The 23,616-nt window shown below is 40.8% G+C and overlaps 2 protein-coding genes across 2 annotated transcripts in view; one reads left to right on the top strand and one right to left on the bottom strand.

Annotated features, from left to right (window-relative positions):
• The window catches only part of CDC5L (cell division cycle 5 like), a 49,368-nt gene extending 26,178 nt beyond the window's left edge, over positions 1 to 23,190 (bottom strand). The window contains exons 1-8 of the mRNA XM_032340137.1: positions 22,865 to 23,190; positions 20,478 to 20,581; positions 18,531 to 18,692; positions 17,366 to 17,493; positions 15,741 to 15,840; positions 8,255 to 8,473; positions 5,667 to 5,811; positions 3,779 to 3,967 (exon numbers count right to left, since the gene is read on the bottom strand). Of these exons, the coding sequence (XP_032196028.1) occupies positions 3,779 to 3,967; positions 5,667 to 5,811; positions 8,255 to 8,473; positions 15,741 to 15,840; positions 17,366 to 17,493; positions 18,531 to 18,692; positions 20,478 to 20,581; positions 22,865 to 22,909 (1,092 nt within the window). The 5' untranslated portion in view covers positions 22,910 to 23,190. The remainder of the gene's footprint in view (positions 1 to 3,778; positions 3,968 to 5,666; positions 5,812 to 8,254; positions 8,474 to 15,740; positions 15,841 to 17,365; positions 17,494 to 18,530; positions 18,693 to 20,477; positions 20,582 to 22,864) is intronic.
• LOC116588699 (40S ribosomal protein S15a-like) lies at positions 10,140 to 10,626 on the top strand. The gene has a single exon (XM_032340138.1). It carries the CDS (start codon positions 10,182 to 10,184, stop codon positions 10,572 to 10,574), a length of 393 nt encoding a protein of 130 aa, XP_032196029.1. The 5' UTR covers positions 10,140 to 10,181; the 3' UTR covers positions 10,575 to 10,626.
• Positions 23,191 to 23,616: the final 426 nt, after the last annotated feature.

The raw sequence follows: 23,616 nt of genomic DNA, 5'->3' as shown, positions 1-23,616 counted from the left end.
TCCCCATTCCCAGGTGAGGACCCAACCCACAGCCAGCATCAACTACCAGACACAGAAAGATGATTCAAGCCCCGATGTGTCAAGAGACCCCCAAATGTTGAGTCTTCTTAGCTGAGGCCCTAGACATCACAGAACAGAGATAAGCCATTTTTGTTTTTTTAACATTTTATTTATTTATTTGACACAAAGAGAGAGATCACAAGTAGGCAGAGAGGCAGGCAGAGAGAGAGGGGGAAGCAGGCTCCCTGCTGAACAGAGAGCCCAAAATGGGGCTCAATCCCAGGACCCTGAGATCACAACCTGAGCAGAAGGCAAGAGGCCCAACCGTCTGAGCCACCCAGGCGCCCCAAGATAAGCCATCGTTCTGTGCCCTGTCCAAATTCCTGACCAGCAAAGACCATTAGCACAATGAAATGTTTTAAGCCAGTAAGTTTTGATGCAAAATGAAGATAACAAGAGACAGGCTTATTCCATTACTCTGTTGGTTCATATTCATGGAAAAAAACATGAATTTCACATTATCAAGGCCCTGTGTGTGTTCTTTTTGCTCGTCCAAATAAAAAACACTTTTCCTCAACTAGGCTCTCAAAAGGCTGGCCAGCTTTATACCTCTGGGAAGGAGATTGGAAGCCACTTCTCTCAGGAACCTAACCCAAAACTAAAGATGTAGAAATACTGACATCAAGAATTTGCCAATGATGGGCACCTGGGTAACTTAGTAGGTTGGGCATCCAACTCTTGATTTCGGCTCAGGCGATGATCTCAGGGTCTCATGATCTCAGGGTCATGAGACTAACCCCAGATCAGGTTTCACACTCAGCAGGAAATCTGCTTGAGATTCTCTCCCTCTCCCTTTGTTCCTCCCCCTGTGCGTGTGAGCTCTCTCTAAAACAAATAAACACATCTTTAAAAAAAAAGAAAAGAACAGATTTTGCCAATAAAACTCCACTAGCCAGTTCAGCCTGGAATCAAGAAGGCCTTACCCATACCCAAGGAGCTTCTAGTCTACTTTTAATTGTCATGCCTTAACCCTTAGATACAGGCAGAGAGCTAAAGATGAAAAGATATTTGAGAAAACATCTAATATGAAAAACAGAGACCAAAGAAACTTAAATACTATTCAAGGAAAAGAAAACTTACAAAAACAAAATCATCATTAATAGCCTCAAAGTAAGAAAACAAAATATTCATTAAATAAAGAGCTCTTAGAAACTAAAATGTGATAATAAAAATTCAAAACCTGAACAAAGATAAAATTCAGAAAATCTCCTAACAATAAACCAAAAAGTCCATTAAAACAGAAAACCAGGGCGCCTGGGTGGCTCAGTGGGTTAAGCCGCTGCCTTCGGCTCAGGTCATGATCTCAGGGTCCTGGGATCGAGTCCCGCATCGGGCTCTCTGCTCAGCAGGGAGCCTGCTTCCCTCTCTTTCTCTCTGCCTGCCTCTCCATCTACTTGTGATTTCTCTCTGTCAAATAGATAAATAAAATCTTTAAAAAAAAAAAAAAAAAAACAGAAAACCAGAGAGGAATAAGAAAATTTAAGGTTCATAAAAAGGGAAATACCAAAGAAAGGAGGGAACAAAAATTTTCAAAATAATGTCCCAGAATCAAAGGCCATGAATGAAAAGATGCACCAAGTACCTAGTACAGTGACTGAAAACAGACCCACACCAAGAAATATGCATGTGAAAAAGAGATGATCATATAAGCTTCCAGAGGAAGAGAAAAAGCGGTTCGCTATTAACAACCTAAGTGACACAGGTGCTCAAAAGCTATAATAAAAGCCCAGAAGTTGCAGGAGCACGGCCTTCAAAACTGTAAATAAAAACCACTTCAATCTGGGAGTGCCTGGTTGACTCAATCAGTGGAGCACGTAGCTCTTAATCTCAGGGTCATGAGTTCAAGCCCCACACTGGGTAAAGAGCTTACTTAAAAAGGGGGGAAAAAAGAAAAAAGATTTCAATTTGGAATTCTACACCCAGTTATACTATCAATCAGTTAAGAGGATAGAACATAATTTATAGATATGCAAGGTCTTAAAAATTCCATCTGCCATGAAACCATCCTCAGAAAGTTACTAAAGGAAATGCTTCACTAACAAGGGCATAAACCAAGAAAACCAAAGGCATAGGAGCCAGGGAAGAGGCGATCCAACAGACTTTCTAGGGTGCCAGGAAATCAAGAGAATAAGCTGTTAACAAGATCTAAAGAGTAATCAGTCCAGAATAGAACATTCAGAAATTCTGGGAAAGACTTCTTCAAAAAGCTAAGAATATCTAAATTTGATCAGATTATAGGAAATTTACAGAGATAGTATCAAGTCTAGAGTTGAATTCCTGCTAAGTAATCAAAAAACTCAGCATCTGAATAAGCATTAACTCAAAGAAAAACTAATAATGTATAATAATTATTAGCAGTATAGTAATTATTAGGCATTTCATAGGTTCAGTAACAAACTTGGGTTTACACAGTCATAAAGTAAACTATGATACAGAGCTAACCAAAATTATGATGTAACCATAATGAAATATGAAGGCATGGAAAAAGAGTGCATATGCATGGTAGAGGAAGAGGGCGTGAGAGCCAAATGTTCAAATTCCCAAGTGGAAATATGGCTAGAACTAAAAATAAGTCAGTAAATTGTAAGTGTCCTAGTAGTAAGATGGTAAAAACCAATAGCTGCAACTGGTGCCTCTAGAGAGCAAACAACGAGGAACACAACCTTTCCTCTTTGTAAGTTTATAGAACTATCTGACACCAAATCAAGACCTTAAAGTTCTATTTCTGGGGGCACCTGGGTGGCACAGTTAGGCATCCGACTTTTGATTTCAGCCCAGGTCATGATCTCAGGGTCGTGGGATCAAGTCCTGCATCAGGCTCAGGATTCTCTTTCTCTCTCTCTCCCTCTGCCCCTCCACATACCCCACCTGCATGCACTCACTGTCTAAAAAATGAATGAATGAATAAATAAATAATTCTATTTCTGGCTATCAGAGAAAAGGAAATGAGATGTAAGAGTAATCAAGTGTTTTGTTAGGTTTATCTATTCTCTGACATATAAACTCCCTAAGAACACACAGAGCGTACACCTTATGTGTTTAGGACAGAGAGGGAAGGTACTGATGGCAGCCTGTCCCAAGCTAAGTACAGAAATCCAAGGAAGTTTAAAAAGTCACTATTATAGGGGCGCCTGGGTGGCTCAGTGGGTTAAGGCCTCTGCCTTCAGCTCAGGTCATGATCTCAGGGTCCTGAGATCAAGCCCCGCTTCGGGCTCTCTGCTCAGCGGGGAGCATGCTTCCTCCTCTCTACCTGACTCTCTGCCTACTTGTGATCTCTGTCAAATAAATAAATCTTTTTCTAAAATAAATAAATAAATAAAAATCAATAAATAAAATTCACTATTACAACTCCTGAGACCAATTCTGACTGTTAAATTTAAACAAAAACAACAACAAAAAACTACATACACTAGCTTTCTAGAATTGCTAGGCACTGTGAAATTTTAAAATGCTGTGCCTTATTAACAGATACTAAAGATTAATGAAGGAGGAAGAGCTGGCTGCGGGGGGGAACAACCCTATGAATTGATAAATGTGGAAATGAAACCACCTAATTAATCTGCTAATTTTGCTTCCCTAATAAAATCTCTAGAATCTATGCATTCAGGACTCAGTTTCAAACTGTTTACCCTTAAAGAAACCAAATCACATAGCATTCTCCTTCTGACATTTTCAAGGATTACAGGTAAAAGGCTCACACTACTATATGACAGCTTACCTGCAGAATTCTATCCTGGGAAGCTGGTGTGCGAGGTGTTCTAAGAGCAATGCTGTTGTTGGTGACATTGTACTCGGACAAGAGAGTACTGGAGGCAGAGTTCGTTATGCCAGATTCCTCAGCAGTCTGACGTGCAATTTCACTTGCTTGGCCTACTTTCACAACCTCCTGGAGTTCTGCATCTGAAATCTAAAAAGACACAGTTATCACCCATGCAGCAATTTTAGCCAGAGAGTAACACATTTTAAAACTCACACATTCCAAAAAGATGAACTGCTGAAGCTATGTGATAAGTACACAGGGGTACTACTTTCTTAACTAACTGTCAATTTGAAAATTTCTATGATAAAATTTTTAAGTCTTTCCTACATAATATAGGGGAAAATTCCATATACAATATACTATCAAGCTGCAAAGTTTTATATTTCCATAACGAAATTCTTTCAAAACAACTAACATACTAATATACCAAGAATGTAAAAGATTCATGTTTTTATAAAACTGTCAGAGGGAGGGGCGGAATGAAAGCCAATTAAAAGAGTCTGGGACACCTGGGTGGCTCAATCAGTTAAGCAGGTGCCTGGGTCCTGGGATCGAGCCCCATATCAGGGTCCTTGCTCAGCAGGGAGCCTGCTTCTCCCTCTCTGCCTGCTGCTTCCCCTGCTTGTTCCTGCTCTCTCCCTGACCCACTGTGTGCCAAATAAAATCTTAAAAACAAATCAAGAGTCCCCTGAGCCACAAGATCCTGGAGAAAAATCTAAAAGCGTTATCTTAGTAATTTTACAAAAATAAACATCCTAGAGAGCTAAGAAAAAAAGTTATAGGCAAACTCTTAGTTTAAAAAGTATCCCTGGCTGGAATGGCAGCATCTGAGAAACTTATGTCAGTCACATTTCATGTAGATGCAGCCAGCACATCAACTGGAGAAAGCTCTTCCATCCCCTTAGTTCCATCTCTCTGCTCCACTAAACCACCCAATTCTACGGTACTGTACAACTCAAAATAAAACTAGAGCTTATTCAAAACTCCCATAGTTTTGATCAACTATAATTAAGTCAAAGGAAGAGAGCCTGGATAAGCGGAATGAGGGTATGTTTCTTTCTCTCTTCTCCACAGCTCCCACATTAATTTTCACAGTGTTGTCCCAAAAAGAAAAGTATGACACAATAAGACACACCCTAAAAGAAAGCACCCTAGGCATGCCTGGGTGGCTACATGGTTAAGGACCTGACTCTTAATCTCAGCTCAGCTCTTCATCTAAGTGCCATGAGTTCAAGCCCAGTACTGGAGCCTACCTTAAAAAAAGGGGTGAGGGGTGTGCCTGAGTGCCACAATTGGTTAAGCCTCTGGCTCTTGGTTTCAGTTCAGGTCATGATCTCACGGTTGTGAGAAAGAGCCCCATACTGGCCTCTGTGCTCAGTAGAGTCCGCTTGCCCCTCTACCTCCCACTCTGCCCCTCCACCTCCCACTCTGCCCCTCCCCCAACTCATGCTCATGCAAGCACATGTTCTCTTTCTCTCTCAAATAAATAAAATCTTTAAAAAGGAAAGCAGCCTAAAGTCCACAAAACCAAATATCACCTTTACACTAGTGAGCTACAATAAGAGTCCAGGAGTGCTAACCTCTTTGCAAATTGTTAAGACAATTACTTACTAAACCATCACAAGAACAGTTTAAGGCCTGATACAACAATTTGTACAGAAAAACTGTTACTTATTTATCATACTATATTACAAAGACTTATTTTTATGTGGTTCACCTCTTACACTGTGAACTTCTTAAGGGCACCCAATGCCTAAGAAAAACCTGGCACATAAACCCTCATACCTTACTAAATAAATAATAAAGATATGAGTTCACACAATGAAAAACTGCTTTAACAGATTACCTGAGGGGCAGGAAGTACTAGTTTGCTTCTCTTTTTGGTAAATTCAGAAACACCACTAGTCTGAAGAATGGCTGATGGTAAATCAGATTCTTTTTTCCTTTTTAAGTGTTGCTTGTCTTTTTTTCTGTCTCTTCCTTCTTTTTCACTGTCATGAATCAAAGTAGGTAAGAGATTTTGCAAAGTTACACATAATCAATAACAGCAAAAGTCATATAAATACTCATACACTTATTAAACAAATTATTGAACCAAATAATCCCATTCCTAAGAAAATCAAAGATAAAAAGACAAAATCCAAATACATTAAGTTGTGCCCTATACCATCAGTTACCCACTATACTCGAGAGGAATGTGACTTAGAATTGAAACACAATTATTAAGAAAATAAGATATAGTACTGAGTAAATTAGGTACCAAACATTAAGCCTATACAAGACTACGATGATAAGCAAAATGTTATGTATAATTTCAAAACAAAAACAAAACTACTCCTACATCATAATACTCTTACAAAAGTACGTATATGTGCATACAAAAATGAAGGTTACAAGCATACAAAATGGGAATTAATTATATGAACAGGATGGGATTAAAACACTGAATTTTTAAATTTCTCTTTAAAACTGTTCTTTGGGGCACCTCGGTGGTATAGTGAGTTGAGCATCTGACTCTTGATTTCGGCTCAGGTCACGATCTCAGGGTTACAGGATCAAGCCCCGAGGAGGGCTCCACTCACTGTGGCGTCTGCTTGTCCCTCTCCCTTGGTTCCTGCTCTCACTCTCTCTCTCAATAAACAAAATCTTTAAAAATCTGTTCTTCGGGGTGCATTGCTGGCTCAGTGGATTAAAGCCTCTGCCTTCGGCTCAGGCCATGATTCCAGGGTCCTGGGATCGAGCCCCGCATCGGGCTCTCTGCTAAGCGGGGAGCCTGCTTCCCCCCTCTCTCTGCCTACTTGTGACCCCTATCTGTCAAATAAATAAAGAAAGATCTGTTCTTCAATTGTTTGTTATGATTCTTTCTTTTTCATTATGATCCTTTTTTTTTTTAAAGATTTTATTTATTTATTTGACAGAGAGAGAAATCACAAGTAGGCAGAGAGGCAGGCAGAGAGAGAGGGGGAAGCAGGCTCCCCACTGAGCAGAGAGCCTGATGTGGGGCTTGATCCCAGGATCCTGAGATCATGACCCGAGCTGAAGGCAGAGGCCACTGAGCCACGCAGGCGCCCCCATTAAGATTCTTTTTAATTCACAAAAACTTTTAAAGGATATTTAAGCCCTGACAACTGGATACAAACATCAGGCTCAAGGCCACCTTTGAAAGCTCTAAGAATGCCCCTTCCCTGTCAACATGGTAGCCTCTTCCAGATGATCTGCTCCCACTTCAACCTCTTCATTTGCACACGCTACCTAAAACAGCGTCTTAATGTGGGAAATAAATATAATGGAGTACATCCAAGAAAATCCTGTTTTACAATGCCTGACATCTGTCATTTAGTACCAATTCATGTCATCAAAAATGGAACGTCAGTGAGGTAGCAGAAAACTAAAACTCTCTGACAATCAGAAAAGCTTCTCCCTGTAATATTCAGATACAAGAATGAAGAAACCCAAAAAATCCCTAAAAATGGGAAAAATCCTGGGGGGTAGGAAAAGAATAAATGAAACAAAATGGGATTGGGTGGGAGACAAACCCTAAGAGATTCTTAATCTCACAAAACAAACTGAGGGATGCTGGGGGGGAGGGGGTTCGGGAGAGGGTGGTAGGGTTATGGACACTGGGGAGGGTATGTGCTATGGAGAGTGCCGTGAAGTGTGTAAACCTGGCAATTCACAGACCTGTACCCCTGGGGCTAATAATACATTATATGTTTATAAAAAAAATAAGAAATTTTTTTAAAAATGGGCAAAATCCTCTGCACCCTTAGACAATTTATAAATATACTTATCCCCATTAGTTAAAAAGATTTAGGTATGCATCAGTAACTTTCTTCTTTTAATTCGAAGAAAAACAAGTCAGAATTTTCACTAGAAAAGACAAAAAGAACCAGACCAGACTTTGACAGATGCCTCAGGCCATTAGTAAAATAACTAACCCGTTCACAAATGTACATAAATGTTAAGATGGTGACTCAGTGAGCAGACAGTACACTAAGAGCCAAATGCTGACATTTCAAGAGAGCCAAAGAGCCTTCTGTGCCAAAAACATGACAGCAAGGGTCACTGGTTTTCTCAGAAAGGTGAACACAGTAAATAAATAAAAACACTATGTAGGCCACATTGTCCTGAACCATAAAAACTTGGCTCTGACAAGGACAATGCATGGCCCTCTGTAAAATTCCTACTATACTTTTTCATTTTCTTTTTTTAAAAGATTTTATTTATTTATTTGACATACAGAGATCACAAGTAGGCAGAGAGGCAGGCAGAGAGAGAGAGGAGGAAGCAGGCTCCCCACTGAGCAGAGAGCCTGATGTGGGGCTTGATCCCAGGACCCTGGGATCATGACCTGAGCTGAAGGCAGAGGCTTAAGCCACTGAGCCACCCAGGCACCCTTACTTTTTCATTTTCAAAATCAGAAAGGCAACTTACGATCTTAGTTCCCCATCAAGATCCTGTTGTCTTAATTTTCTGAAATCTGCATCAAGAGCCTGGTAGTTTTCCTCAGAAGTATCGTAAAAACCAAGAGCAGGCTTTTTTTCAAATGGAATTTCAGCATTATAATCAACTCCTCTCTTCTTTTTTCTCTTCTTCTGAATTTCTATGCCAGCTGCTCGAAGTTCTCTTCTCTTCTGGAGGGCTGCAAGACGCCTGAAGAAAAAGACAAGATCACTTTGAAAATTACATACCATGGGGAAGGGATGGATCATTCTAAGAAAACTATTTGGTTATTTGGGGATGAAATATTTATTTAAATCCTCATCTGACACCATTACCAAAACACTGAAGACTGAAACCCTTTTGACTTAAAGGTTACACACACAAACAAAAAGAAAGCAAAAAGACAAACCAGAAGGAACTACGAGTAAATATGTGTGTCTGATCTCTGGACGGGAATGTATTCACCTGATATAAATTAAAGAGCAAAGATAAAGATCAACACCTTTCTATTTCTTTTTAAGATTTTAAGTAATATCTATACCCAACATGGGGCTTAAACTCACAACCCTGATATCGAGTTGCATATTCTACCAACTGAGCCAGGCAGCTGCCCCAACAGCTTTGAATTTCAAGTTTTGTATCTCTATAGCAGTATTTTTTTTTTAAGATTTTATTTACTTATTTGAGAGAGAGAGAGAAGTCAGAAGCAGGCAGAGAGGCAGGCAGAGAGAGAGGAGGAAGCAGGCTCCCCCCTGAACAGAGAGCGCAATGTGGGGCTCAATCCCAGAACCCTGGGATCATGACCTGAGCAGAAGGCAAAGGCTTTAACCCACTGAGTCACCCAGGCGCCCCAGCACTATTTATTTTTAATCATGGAACAAAATTAACAGGAAAATAACAGGAAAAAACATTTGCAATTAGTATTGGCAATGGTTGGGGCGCCTGGGTGGCTCAGTGGGTTAAGCCTCTGTCTTCAGCTGGATTGTGATCTCAGTGTCCTGGGATCGAGCCCCACATCAGGCTCTCTGCTCAGCAGGGAGCCTGCTTCCCCCTCTCTCTCTCTCTGTCTCTCTCTGCCTGCCTCTCTGCCTACTTGTCATCTCTCTCTCTCTCTCTGTCAAATAAATAAATAAAATCTTTAAAAAAAAATATATATATATATAGGCAATGGTTAGATAGATATAAAGAATCTATGCAGGTTTTGTTTTTGTTTTTTTTTTTAATGTAGCCTAAGGAGGAAAAAAAAGCAGAAGGAAATAAATAGTTCACTAAGGAAAAGATGCAAATAGCCAAAATGATAAAAGGTATACATAACTAAGAATCATAAATCAAATCAAGTACCAATTCTGCATAACTCATTAAATGTTCAGTTCTTTGTTTTAATGGCAAGTATGCAAAAAATGGACAGTCACCCATCCTGGTAATGGAAAGTAAACTGGTATCGCTCTCCCCAAAGAGAATTTGGAAATACACATTAAAACCCCTAAAAAGGGGCGCCTGGGTGGCTCAGTGGGTTAGGCCGCTGCCTTCGGCTCAGGTCATGATCTCAGGGTCCTGGGATCGAGTCCCGCATCGGGTTCTCTGCTCCGCGGGGAGCCTGCTTCCTCCTCTCTCTCTCTCTCTCTCTGCCTGCCTCTCTGCCTACTTGTGATCTCTCTGTGTCAAATGAATAAATAAAAATCTTTAAAAAAAAAAAAAAAACCCTATAAAGTTTCTCACCTTTCTTTTTTAACCCAAAAATTTCACTCCTCAGTCTTTAGCCTAAAAGAAATAAACACCATGAACAAGGCCTTAGCTATAAGACTTCACTAAGCACTGTTTATTAGCTAATAACTGGACACAATCTGAACATCCAATAGTAAGAAATTAGTTAAGAGGATTCACTGAGCTCTTTCTGCCATCTTTCTTTGCCACCATAATGGTGCGCATGAATGTCCTGGCAGATGCTCTCAAGAGCATCAACAATGCTGAAAAGAGAGGCAAATGCCAGGTTCTTATTAGACCGTGCTCTGACGTCATCGTCCGGTTTCTCACTGTGATGATGAAGCACGGTTACATTGACGAATCTGAAATCACTGATGATTACAGAGCAGGGAAGACTGTTGTGAACCTCAGAGGCAGGTTGAACAAGTGTGGAGTGATCAGCCCCAGATTTGATGTACAGCTGAAAGATCTAGAAAAATGGCAGAATAACCTGCTCCCATACCGCCAGTTTGGTTTCATTGTACTGACAACCTCAGCTGGCATCATGGACCATGGAGAAGCAAAACGAAAACACACAGGAGGGAAAATCCTGGGATTCTTTTTCTAGGGATATAATACACACATGCAAATAAAATGCCTCAGTGAACCAAAAAAAAAAAGAATTTACTGCATAGCTGTAAGATAGGTTATTATATAGGTTATCTGCATAACCTTTAAAAAAACCTATAAATCTACTCTGCCACAGAAATTTTCAAACATACTGGTGTGTCAAAAATGTTACCAAGTTCACATATTACAGAGCAACGTGTAAAAAGTACATGCGTATCTATCAGTGAACATATGCACATAAGATACAAAACACGCCCACCAAAATATTAACAGTAATAATCACTAAAAGTTGGAATTTTGGGACGCCTGGGTGGCTCAGTTGGTTAAGCCGCCACATTCGGCTCGGGTCATGATCCTGGGGTCCTGGGATCGAGTCCCGCATCGGGCTCCTTGACCAGCGGGAAGCTTGCTTCTCTCTCTGCCTCTGCGGGCCACTGTGCCCGCTTGTGCTCTCTCTCTGACAAATAAATAAATAAAATCTTTTAAAAATGAATAAATAAATAAAATAAAAGTTGGAATTTTATTTCACCTTTACTTTTTTGTACTTTCCCATGACACTATAATTTTAATGATTTAATGATGAGAAAAGTTATCTACAATTATCAATGGGAGAAATCAGTATGCAGAGCCTCGTGCTGGAAGCCACTCCTATATACTGACAAAAATAAGAAAAAAACGTTTAAAAGTCTTTTGAAAGGAAAAATATTTAAGTCTCTGGAAAGGATCCTAAGGAGATACAGTACATGAAGAAACATTTATTCAAGAAAATCTAAAAGAGGATTTCAACTACCCCCAGGGTGATATTAGTCTGTACTTTCTAACTGATTAAGTTATTTTTTCCAACTTATCTCTTAACTCAGGAAAAGACCCTGGAAGCAAAGCAACCCCTGATGGGAACAGACACTACCCCCTCAAGCAATAAGGACTACCCCGAGCCAGCGAGACGCTGCATGATTGACTCTAAGACAGTGACTGACCTGCCCATGCTGCCCATGGGTAGCATGCAGGTACCCACTGACCTTTGTTCCAAAAAACCTGGAAATATTTTTGGCACTTTGGAGACAGTCTCTGAGATGCTAGTCCATGGTCTCCCCGGTGGTGGCCTCATCAAAATACTTTTCTTGTTCCATCACCAGTTGTCTCTGCATTTGGATTTGGTCGCAGCGAGTGGCGGAACCTGGTAGGTTTGGGACACCCGGAGCCGGGTGCTCTTCCCCCGCTGCGCCCCGGCTACCAATCTAGTAAAACTCGATTTAAAAAAAGTAAGAGTCTGTGGCAGCTGAATTAAGACCCACTTTCTCTTCTCTCACCCCCTCTCAGCTCTGGGAGATAGAAATGCTATTCCACACTGATGCAGCCAAACACACAGGGTTCTCTTCCCGCTCCAGTTCCCAATAGGCGGGCTTTCATTCGAGCAGCGACAGAACATCACCAAGTCCCATCCTGCCTTCCAAAAACCTGTTATAGAGGATAAATTCCAACAAGAGTTGCCCTGACCCAGGACGACTTCCTTCTTCTGCCCAGTCAGAGGCTCTATCTTAGGGCACAATGCTCCTAAGAATACTGGAGCTCCAGTAAATAGTCCTTGCCCCAGCCTGTGAGATGAGGCTTCCACAGTAGGAGAAGCAAGTCATGGAGACCTGCAGCTGCTGCCCACACAAAGCATCCAGCTCCTATGGCAGTATGTCACTGAGAGCCCAGGGGTAGAACAGAGAACTCCAAATCTCCCCCCAAAAGAAACTGACTTCATTTGTCAGAGTATGGAGAAAATGTTCACGCCTAAGCGCACCCTCAAAAACAGTGGAACATGTGAGAGGTAACTGAGGAGTTTGATAGATTCACTGAAGATACAAGCTAAACTATAGGCCCACTAGTTTCCCAGAGAGAACCAAGGAAGAGAAAAATGGGAGGGCCTTCCTAGGGTCAGAACAAATAGCAAACACTGACCTCTGCAACTATCCCTTCAAAGGAGCCCAAATTTAACTGCATCAGTTTGTGGGGAAATTTATGCCCCACGACATTGCTGAAAACAATACAGCAATCAGTGGGCAATTAACAGAGTTTAAAAGATGGGTATAGCCAGGGAAAAAGATGTCAAAGAAGTATGGTCAAAACCGTATCATCCCTGGGGTGCCTGGGTGGCTCAGTGGGTTAAAGCCTCTGCCTTCAGCTCAGATCATGATCCCAGGGTCCTGGGATCAAGCCCCCCATCGGCCTCTCTGGTCAGCGGGGAGCCTGCTTCCTCCTCTCTCTCTCTGCCTGCCTTTCTGCCTACTTATGATTTCTGTCAAATAAATAAATAAATAATCTTTGGGAAAAAAAAAAACCTATATCATCCCAGGATGACGGTAGGCATACCCATGACTACACCCCCCATAAGGCAGAGGCTTGACATTTCTGAGGGGAGGGAAGGAAAGAAGACACTTCGCTAAACAAACAAATAATAGTAAGTTAGGGGTGGGGAGAACACAGTACCCAAAATTGCTACAATATACCATCTAAAGTGTCCAGTTCCCAACAAAAAAAATTTGAGACCTGCAAAGAAACAGGAAAGAATGACCCATACACCAGAAAAAAATCTGGCAACAGAAACTGCCAGTGCGAACAACCAGATCATCAGATTTTACTAAATCTGACATCAACAGAGCCATTTAGGTTCAAAAAACAAAAGGAAACTGTGATTTAAAAAAAAAACCAAAGGAGGGAAAGATGAAAATATTGCCATCAAAGAGAAAACCGTTAAAGAGAATTACTTAAAAGAACCAAATATAAAGTGTGGACTTGTAAAGTATAAAGCTAAAAAGAAAACTTCACTAGAGGGGCAACAGTAGGTATGAACCAACAGAAGAAATTATGAATTTACTGCTCAGCAAGGAGCCTGCTTCCCTCTCTCTCTCTCTCTGCCTACTTGTCATCTCTGTCAAATAAATAAATAAAATCTTTAAAAAAAAAAAAAAAAAAAAAAAGAGGTGCCTGGGTGGCTCAATGGGTTAAGCCTCTGCCTTCGGCTCAGGTCAGGATCTCAGAGTACCAGGATCTAGCCCCGCCTCTCTCTGACTGCCTCTCTGCCTACTTGTGGTCTCTCTCTGTGTCAAATAAATAAATAAAATCTTTAAAAAAAAAAAAAAAACAGGAACAGGAACAGAGCCTCACAGAAATATGGAGCATCATTAAGTGCACCAACATATGCACAACACCAATACCAAAAAAGAGAGAAAAAGAAGAATAAAATATGCAAAAACATAATGGCTGAAAATTCCCCAAATTTACTGAACCTATACACCCAGAACGATCAGCAAACTCCAACTCAGACAAACACAAGGGAGCGCAAACAGAAACATCGTGCTAAAAATGCTAAAAGCCAAGGACAAGGAGTAAATCTTGAAAGCAGCAAAATAAAGATGATTTCATGGCTTACAATGAACTCCAGTAAGATTACCAACTAACCTCTCAACAAAACAGCATCTATAATATGACCTGATTTTAGACAAATGTTACTGTGTGTGTATGTACACGTAAATGTAGCTCTGCATTGAAAGAAAGATTGCAAGGATACATTTACAAAGTAATTTTATTCTTTAAATACAGGAAATAAAGACTTCAAATGACATCAGAAAACCTTTACAATATAAAGCTAAGTGAATAAAACCAAGCTTCAGCATTATATCAACCATTCCCCAAAGAGAAAATAGTACAACACAGGAGAAAAAGTGTATTACTTTCATAATCAATAAAAAGCTTTAAAACAGACCTGTAATTTAGCATTAAAGGAAATAGGCCTGCAATGTATTTTGCATACAAATCAATCTATTTTAAGATATATGTACAACACAGGTTATTAAGATGTATAAATTATACAAAAAATCTATGAGACAGTATAAAATAAATTTCAATCTGCAAAACAGTATTTAAAGCAAGCGATACCAGTTACACTCAGAGAGAAGCATCCCTGGCCCAATCTCCATGGTTAAAAGGCTCAAAATATTCGGTCTCCAAACACCAATGGGCAAAAATGAAAACGTGAATTTTTTTCAACTCTACTCACATTACTTAACCTTCAATAGTGTATAAAAGAGAAAAATGACTAAAACTGGGCAGAAAACTGAGCATCTCCTCTTAGTTTGCTTACTGTTCCAGGCAGTCATACCCCTTTACATAACTATTTTGGTCTAGTGACTGGCCAGCTATGCCAACAAGCATCCTCAGGCATGAAAGAATCCTCCATCACAGGATCTGGTACCCTGAAGTCATTACCAGGGAAACCATCAACACCATGCTAGTCATCAAGTCAAGAAGCACTTCCCAGTGTGGGGACCAAAAAAGGCAGCTGTGCAGGCTGAGAGGGTTATGCCAATGCCTGAATTCCAAAAGCTAGTAAGCTTTTTTACAATTAAGATTTTCCCTTTACCCACTTCATCTTGGTTTCTGGGCCATTAGAAATTATGTCAATCATAGATCTAACCAAAAGGAAAAAGGAAGGGGAAAGTGGAGAAAACCTTGAACACACGGCAATACTTAATTCCACTCACTTTTTAAGTGAAAATTTCTATGAGAGCCTGAAAATTTGGTTCAAGGCTCATTAACTCCTTCTACATTCAGCCAGGTTTCCTATTTCACAGCCAGTGCCTGCACAACACTAATCAAGAAGATTAAGTGGCAGTCATGCAAAAAGTCACATAGCCTTGTGCATCCTCTAGCCATCTGACTCCAAGATGGCTATAACAAATGAAGCTCTCCTATGGGAACAGAACAAATTAACATATCAAGTGACTATCTGGGCATTACCTCTGCCAACATCTTTTACTTCTTACAACATCTTTTTAGTTTTACTTTTACTTTTTACATTTTTCTCTGTATCTATTCTGCAAAAGTTAAGGGGGAAATAAGACTTTTCCAAAAGATAGGGGTACCTGGCTGGCTCAGCTGGAGGAGCATACAACTCTTATCTTGGGATTGTGGGTTCAAGCCCCACATTGGATGTACAGATTACTTTAAAAAATAAACTTCAAAAAACTTTTCCAAAATAAAGAACTAAAGTATATTACCAAAACTGGAACTAGACAATTCTAATTATTACTTACCCAATGGAGTTGATAAATCACAGTTTTACTGGGCCTGAAAATACACAGACTAATTATTCAACTATAGACGGAAACAACCATACCTTGCTTCTTCCAATTGTTTCTCTCTTGCTTTCCTCTTGGCTTTCTTTCCCTGAGTATTTGCCAGGCGGGCTCTAGCTTCAGAAAGCATCTCAAGTTCATCTTCAGAAATAAGAGAAGAAAAACTAAGTTCTCCAACAGAAGCAAGGTATGTGAGAGACACTGTACTGCTTAGAAGAAAAACCACAAATGTAATCACTATATGGCATAGCGTAATGGATATAGCTTGGGTTTTGAAGTCAGAAAAACCGAAGTTAAAAACTAGGCCCGCTACCTGCTAGCTATGTGACCCTGGATAATTTATTTATCCTCCCTGGGCATGTTTATCAACTATTAAAAAAGAATAACAAGGGGCACCTGGGTGGCTCAGTGGGTTAAAGCCTCTGCATTCGGCTCAGGTCATGATCCCAGGGTCCTGCAATCGAGCCCTGCACCTGGCTCTCTGCGAAGCAGGGAGTCTGCTTCCCTTCCTCTCTCTCTGCCTGCCTCTCTGCCTACTCTCTGTCAAATAAATAAATAAAATCTTGAAAAAAAATAAATAAATAACAATTCTTTATAAAAGAGAGTAACAATTCCTATTTCACAGGAATGCTGAGAAGAACTAAGTAAAATATAACAGGTAAAGCATATTTATCATATAATTATATCCTTCATTATCATCAACCAACTGGCACAGCACCAGTCATGAAAAACTATTGTAAACAACTACTATTTAATTATAAAGAAATTGATAATCCCCATTAGATACACCTTTTTTCCCTTTATTTCTCTCTTCCAAAACATTTCCATGGCTCCCACAGTAAAAGAGATCTCATTACTGATGCCTTAGAGCAATTCTTATAGAAGGCTGTCCAGTGGACTCACAAGGAAACTTTTTAAAAAACTCAGATTCCAGAATTACCCCCTCCACGCTCCAGCTAACTAACTCAGGTCTTCTGTGGAGGCCCTCATACCTGTTTTTTTAGAAGTTCACCAAATGACAAATGTGTAGGTGGAAACCACTACCTTTAAACTTTTAAATTTTAAAATCTCAACAAATACTCACTGAATGCTTCACGACAACCCTGTGGGGTAAGATCTCTATCTGGCAGGAAAGAGAATCAAATCTCACAAAGATTATACAGCTTGACTAAGGTCAAATAGCTAGTAAGTGGCAGATGTTGAGTCTAAAATCCAGTTCCTCTGATTCTTGATCCAATGTCTGAAGAAGGGGTCATGAGTCGGCCTCTCAGTATTGCAGAGCTGCCTTTTCATGAAAATTAAATTACCCGCCTGAAGTCAAATTAGTTAACAGAACTGGAACCCCAATTCCTGTCTTCTTGTTGCCACCTCTCTTCATGGAATGGGAATGAGAAAACAATCCTCAAGGGCTTACCACTAGCCTTTGGGAAATCTGTCTAGTAGTATTACGCTGCTTCATTACATGAATTGAAAAATCAAAAGCTAAAGACATACTGTCCAGAAAGAGCAATCACTCTGTCACAGAAGACTGGACACATTTAGAAAGAGAATAACTACTGCAGACAGAACTGCGGTTCTAAAAAGTCAGAGGAACTTAGAAAGAAACTCAAAGAGTTATAAAGAGACTGGAGGAATCTATGGTTACCGAAAAAAATAAATTCCTCACCCTCATCCATATCAATCGGATCAGGCCTTGCTGGTTTTGTTTCTGGATTTGGATCTATTTCTCCAGGTTTAAGTTTTCGTGGATCATCTGTTGTTTCCTCTTCATTATCTCTCTGTGCAGCTTTATCCCTAGAAAAAGGCCCAGAGAAGTTTGTCACACTATCACACCATACAGTCTTAGAAATACTGGGTTTCCTAGCACTGACATTCTTTTCTTTCAAAAACCAAACAGATAGGCATTCACAAAATAAAGTGATTCTACTATTGCTTCACCTGAAAGACATAGTATTAAAACTCTAATTTCAATGAGTATTTCCATTCACTATGAAATACAATCCAAGCAGCTCCTTAATCACAAATGCAGGAAAGCCATACAAATAAAGAAATTTTTAAGAACCAAGATGTTCGGGGCGCCTGGGTGGCTCAGTGGGTTAAGCCGCTGCCTTCGGCTCAGGTCATGATCTCAGGGTCCTGGGATCGAGTCCCGAGTCGGGCTCTCTGCTCAGCGGGGAGCCTGCTTCCTCCTATCTCTCTCTGCCTGCCTCTCTGCCTACTTGTGATCTCTCTCTTTCTCTGTCAAATAAATAAATAAATAAATCTTTAAAAAAAAAAAAAAAGAACCAAGATGTTCTGGTTAACTCTCAGCAATGTGGTGATTATTTGCTTTTTTACTACTTCATCCCCAATTTTCTAGAATAAATACATATTATGTGTCTAACATGTTTAAATTTTTCTTTTAAAAAATACCTAACAAGTGGGGCTCCTGGGTGGCTCAGTGAGCTAACCCTCTGACTTCAGCTCAGGTCATGATCTCAGGGTCCTGGGATCGAGCCCCACATCAGGCTCTCTGCTCAGCAGGGATCCTGCTTCCCCCTCTCTCTACCTGCCTCTCTACCTCCTTGTGATTTCTCTCTTTTAAAACAAAAAAATAATAATAATAATAAATAAATAAATATATATATATATACACACACACATATATATAACAAGTATATAATTTTAATCAGTCATATGAGACTTAAGAGTATGTAATTCAATAGCTTTAGCTACTTTGGCTTTACTCAGATATGCAACTAAATGTTTAAAGACAGAACATGCTAAAAGTTTATTCAGCCTCATTCAATAGAAATACATCATTTTAATACTGTTTTTGGAAATTGACTTACAAAAGAAACTCGTAATGTTCCAAGCACTGGGCAGCTGTTCTTCCGATGATTGGTGCAATGGTCCTCCACTGAGTTGGCATCAACTTAGCCAAGTGTAAGAGTTTTTCTTCTTCTTCTCTGGACCATTCTGTTTTCTTAATGCTTGGATCCAGCCACTCGTACCTATTAAAGATACCATGTTACACATTAACTGGTCACCTAATGTGAATATCCTATTTAAATATTAGATATGCTAACCTCTAGTGTCCGGAAAACACAAGCTTCCAGTCTTCAATTATGAAAGCTGTTCTTTGTTCACAACAGAATGTTCATTATTTAGTTAACTTGACCCCATTCAATGTTCTCTAAGTCACCAAATTCTACTATATTTTAATTATGCAAGATTAGGAGGCACCTGGGTGGCTCAGTTATTAAGCATCTGCCTTTGGGTCAGGTCATGATCCCAGGGTCCTGGAATCAAGATCCGCATCAGGCTCCCTGCTCAGCAGGAAGCCTGTTTCTCCCTCCCCTATTCCCCTTGCTTGTATTCCCTCTCTCTATGTGTCTCTCTCTGTCAAATAAATAAATAAAATCTTTAAAAAAGAAAATTATGCAAGATAAGTAATGCCTGAAAAGGTAACCCAACGGAAACATGATCATATGCCTTCTCATCAATTGTTTTCATTCATTTTTATTAGAGATTTTGAAATTATGTGAAATATGACAATAACACCTCACATTTTTACTGTTTCTAGTTTTCAAAACACTGTCTCATACTTTGATTCAGTTTCCACAACACCCTGGCTTACTTCAAGAATCTGACTTACAGTCACTAAATGCTTTCCAACATCATATGCTGCTTTATGTGGAGTTTTTAAATTTTAGTAAAACTACTATGCCATCCTCTATCTTCCCTATCACACCACCCAACCCACCTTTTCCATCCAGTTTACTTAACTGGCAAACAGGATACAAACCTTACTAAATATTAAGTCAGGAGCTTAGCTCCACTAACAGAAGCAGAAATCAAAACTTCTTCAGGCTGAGGACCATCTTCCTCTTTGGGATCCAATCTCTACATTCCGAACCTTTCTCCCACCCAGGTCCCTAGGAAATTAAATCACTCTTGCACAATCCAAAATATGATCCTAGTACCACATGGGTCAAGGCTGGGGCCAGATGACTCATGCCAAGAGCTTAATGTGCCCACCACCCAGTGACTTAAGAGGGAACACCACAAGTACAATGCTGGGTTAAGTTATATTCTGAGGTAACAAATATACAGTATTTCAATTGTTATAAGGGCACCTGAGTGGCTCAATCGGTTGAGGGTTTGCCTTCGGCTCAGGACCCTAGATCCCAGAGTCCTGGGATCAAACCTCAAACTAGGCTCCCTGCTCAGCCTGGAGTCTTGCCCTTTCTCCTCTTCATGTTTGGATGAAGAGCCCTCACACTCTGTGCGCCTCTCTCTCTCTGAAATAAATAAATAATATCTTTTAACAAACAGTATTTCAACTGTATTTATAAGGAAACTCAACTGTGAGCTAGCCTAAAAATTTAACCATTACTTATCATTAACTTCTTCGGCAAAATAAGTTCCACATCAACTTATAAACTTTTGGAACGCAATCCACCTAGAAGCTGAGGTCCATCTGTACTAAACACTTCACGAAACACTTTCAAGCACATTAACTTGTTTGAACCTCATATTTCCATCAGATAAGACCAAGTATTATTATCCCAATTGGGAGAAAACAGGGACAGGAGAGAGGGGACAGAAAAATGGCTTGCCTAAGATCACACAGGAAGCAAGTGACAGCTAAGGCTTAAATCTAAATTCCCATCTCCCACTCCGTACTTTCTGTTCTATCACACTGCCTGCTTTCTTTGGCAAGGTTCAAAGAACTGACATTTTCCTCATCATAATTAAGGTCGCTTTCTGCTTTCCACTCATTAAGTGGTACATACCATCTGGCTTTGCACTGCTTTGCTGATTTTCTATGCAACAGGGAGGCAATCCTAGACCACTGGTTTTTTCCATATTTCATTACCGCTGCTTTCAGAATTTCATCCTAAAAAAATTGTCAAATAAAAACAATTTATTCGATCACAAAATTCCAAGTGAGAAAAGACAAAATTTAAATGAACTCTGACAGGATTCCTAGGAAGAAAGAGAAAGTCATAAACACACACACACACACACACACACACTAGGTAGGGGGGGAGAAAAGTACAAAAACTGCATTTACTATAATAACAAACAACAAAACAGAACTGGCAAAATGCAAAAAATTAAGGAAAAAAAAAAATCCCTCAGCAGGACAGCTATACTTCCTCATACACAAACCCTTCCCCACACCAATAAACTGGGAGTACAGCCCAATCTGAGAAAACCTACTTGGCAGTGATTAACAAAAAGTACTCTCCAATGTTTGGCTGTCATCCTCTCAAAAGGATACAGCTCAATCATCTATTCATTCATTCAAAAAACATTCCCTGAATACCTACCTGGTACCAGGCTTGCATACTTAGCAAGAGAATGAAATGGGCCCCATCCAGGCCTCAAGAAGCAAGTCAAGACTCTAATGAATCCATTCTCCACTCCAGTTTACAAATATCATTTTCTCCCTAGTCCCACAGCCCTTGCTTCGACTCAAAAATCCACATTTCAGGTCTAACCTACGAATTAAGAATTTCTTCCCTGTTACACCAGTCAGTTCATTTACTGTTTCACCAGGGGACCAACCCGATATGGAATTCACGAATTCCAGGGGAGTCCAAGGGTACGCCATAGATCCATCCCAAGGATAATAGAGCAATAGATGAATGCACTTGGGGTATTTTAGCCTTTTTTCCACATTGAACTTGAGATACATACCTAATACATTCCACCGCATGCCCGCACAACGCCCCCCCCCACATCAGAGATTTAAAAAGACTGCAGAGCTTTGGCCACTACACAGGAATCCCACTGTTATTTGATTTTATACATCTGTCTCTCCTCCAGAAGTCATCTCTTCTCAAATTTAAACAGTCTAGTTCCCTCTGTGCAAGTTGTGAGACAAGATTGTCACAGATTTTATGTTAATTATGCTGCAACACTGCTAGACTTAGACACATCTTCAACTAAGTACATATAGCAGTTATCCACCCTACTAGATTCATTATGCAAACATCTGCCAAACAACCTATTTCATGTTGATTACAGTCCTAGGTTCTAAGGATTCCAAGACCTGGTCCTCTTGCAGTGCTGTCTGCTAGGAAAAAGCAGCTATCAACTAGCATTTACTGAAAGACTCCTCGTGCCAGACCGTTCTACATTGTTGACTCATTTAATCCTCGAAGAAGAAGATTCCCATTAGAAAACTGAGGCTCTGAGAGGGTAAGAAATTTACCAGCATCACACAGGAGAATGTGATGCTTGCAAAAGGGTAAAGCAAGAGGTGCCATGGGACCACTGGGGGTGTAAATTATTTTTACAGAGTGACTGAGCAAAATTCCAAGAGTTTCTGTTTTGAAAGATGGTCAGGAAGATGTCAAGCACTAGGAGGAGAACATTCCAAGAAGGTACAAGAAGTAAAAAGACCCTGCGTAAAAAGATACAATGTGCTCAAGAAACTGACAAATTCAGTGCACTCTGAACACAAACTGCACCAAAATCTTAATTAGTATTTTACTCCTTCGCCGCTGCCCTTCAGCCAGCCACTGGCATCATCCATTGCATTTCTGGAAGCAGAGAGACTATCGTACGCAGTTTGTCCTATCTGGCTTCTATTCTGGCTGAGGCGGAGTGACAGGAAGACAGGCCTTGAATCTGTGGTGACGACAGACAAGCTATGCCTTGATAACAGATAACAAGAAGGTTGCGCGCATATACGGGCTCTGAACTTGGCACTCCAGCTGCTTCCCCTCTGCAAGGAAGTCAACGAAGGAACAAAGTTGTGGCCATAGCACTTCTCTACATTTGAGTTACCAGAGAGGCACCCAGGCCGGGCTGAGGGAAGGGGGTGTAACAGATTACCAACTCTCACTGCTGTTCTGCCCCGCCCCCTCTACACTGCGAGTTCCTCCAAGGCGGGGGCGCGTCCTCAATCCAACAAATATTCAGTAAGGGCCTAACATGTGCCTCGCGCGCCGTCAAGTGATTAAATCACAGTCCCTGTCCTTGGGGTGCTCAGATAACGCAGGCGGGACACCAGATTAAGACCCCGAGGGTCCGCCCCGCGGTGCCCCCCCCCCCGCCCCGCCATGCAGACCCCGCAGGGCATCCTCCTCTCCTCCCCGACCTCCGCGCGCGTGCGCAAAAGCTGCCAAAGGGGGCGGAGGGCAGCGGACGGCGGGAAAAGGGGACTTACCTCGGTATTCCTCCACACGCCCCCCTTGATCATAATTCGAGGCATCTTGGCTGCGGGGTGTCTCGGCAAGTGGCCGAGAGGAGCTTCACAAAAGTAGTAACGGCGCTATGGCCACGGGACCTAAAGCTGCCACTTCCTCCAAGCGCGACCTTCTGGTTTGAAGAGATCTGCGCAGGCGCAAGGCTGGGGTGGGGGTGGGGGAAGCAGAGTAGCAAGTATCGCGAGAACCCGTTTGCTGAAAGGAATAAGCGCCTTGTTTGTTAAAACTCAGCTCTAGGAAGACTGGCAGAAAACCATCAAACACCTCTAGGTAAAGCGCCTTGCGCCGCGCGCATGCCCAAAACGGGTTGGAGGAAACCACGGCTCTCGCGAGATATCACCTGCAATGTTCAATAGAAAAGGTTGTGGTGGAATTGATCGTGACGTCACCTAGTGGCGAAGAGAGGGAACATCACGCGTGCGGAATTGGCGCCGTTCCTCTGAGAAAAGCTTTGTTAATTTATTAATTTAGCATTTTATTAGGCATTTAACCAATAGGGATTTGTTCGCAAAATACTCAGGAAAAGGAAAATGCTTATTTAAGTCTAATTTTTTTTAATCTGTAAAATAGAGGTAATAGTATAGCAACCTCATAGCGTTGTCCCCAGGATTAAATGGGATCATAAACCTAGCCCAGTATCTGATACATAACTGCGCCCGAAAGTGGCAGCTGTTGTTACAAGAAGGACAACACCGGATGATCGGTGATTGTC

This window comes from Mustela erminea, chromosome 4 (genome assembly GCF_009829155.1).
Source record: "Mustela erminea isolate mMusErm1 chromosome 4, mMusErm1.Pri, whole genome shotgun sequence".
Classification (NCBI taxonomy): domain Eukaryota; kingdom Metazoa; phylum Chordata; class Mammalia; order Carnivora; family Mustelidae; genus Mustela; species Mustela erminea.
The sequence above is the reverse complement of the archived record's forward strand: the minus strand, read 5'-3'. Positions and strand labels throughout refer to the sequence as shown.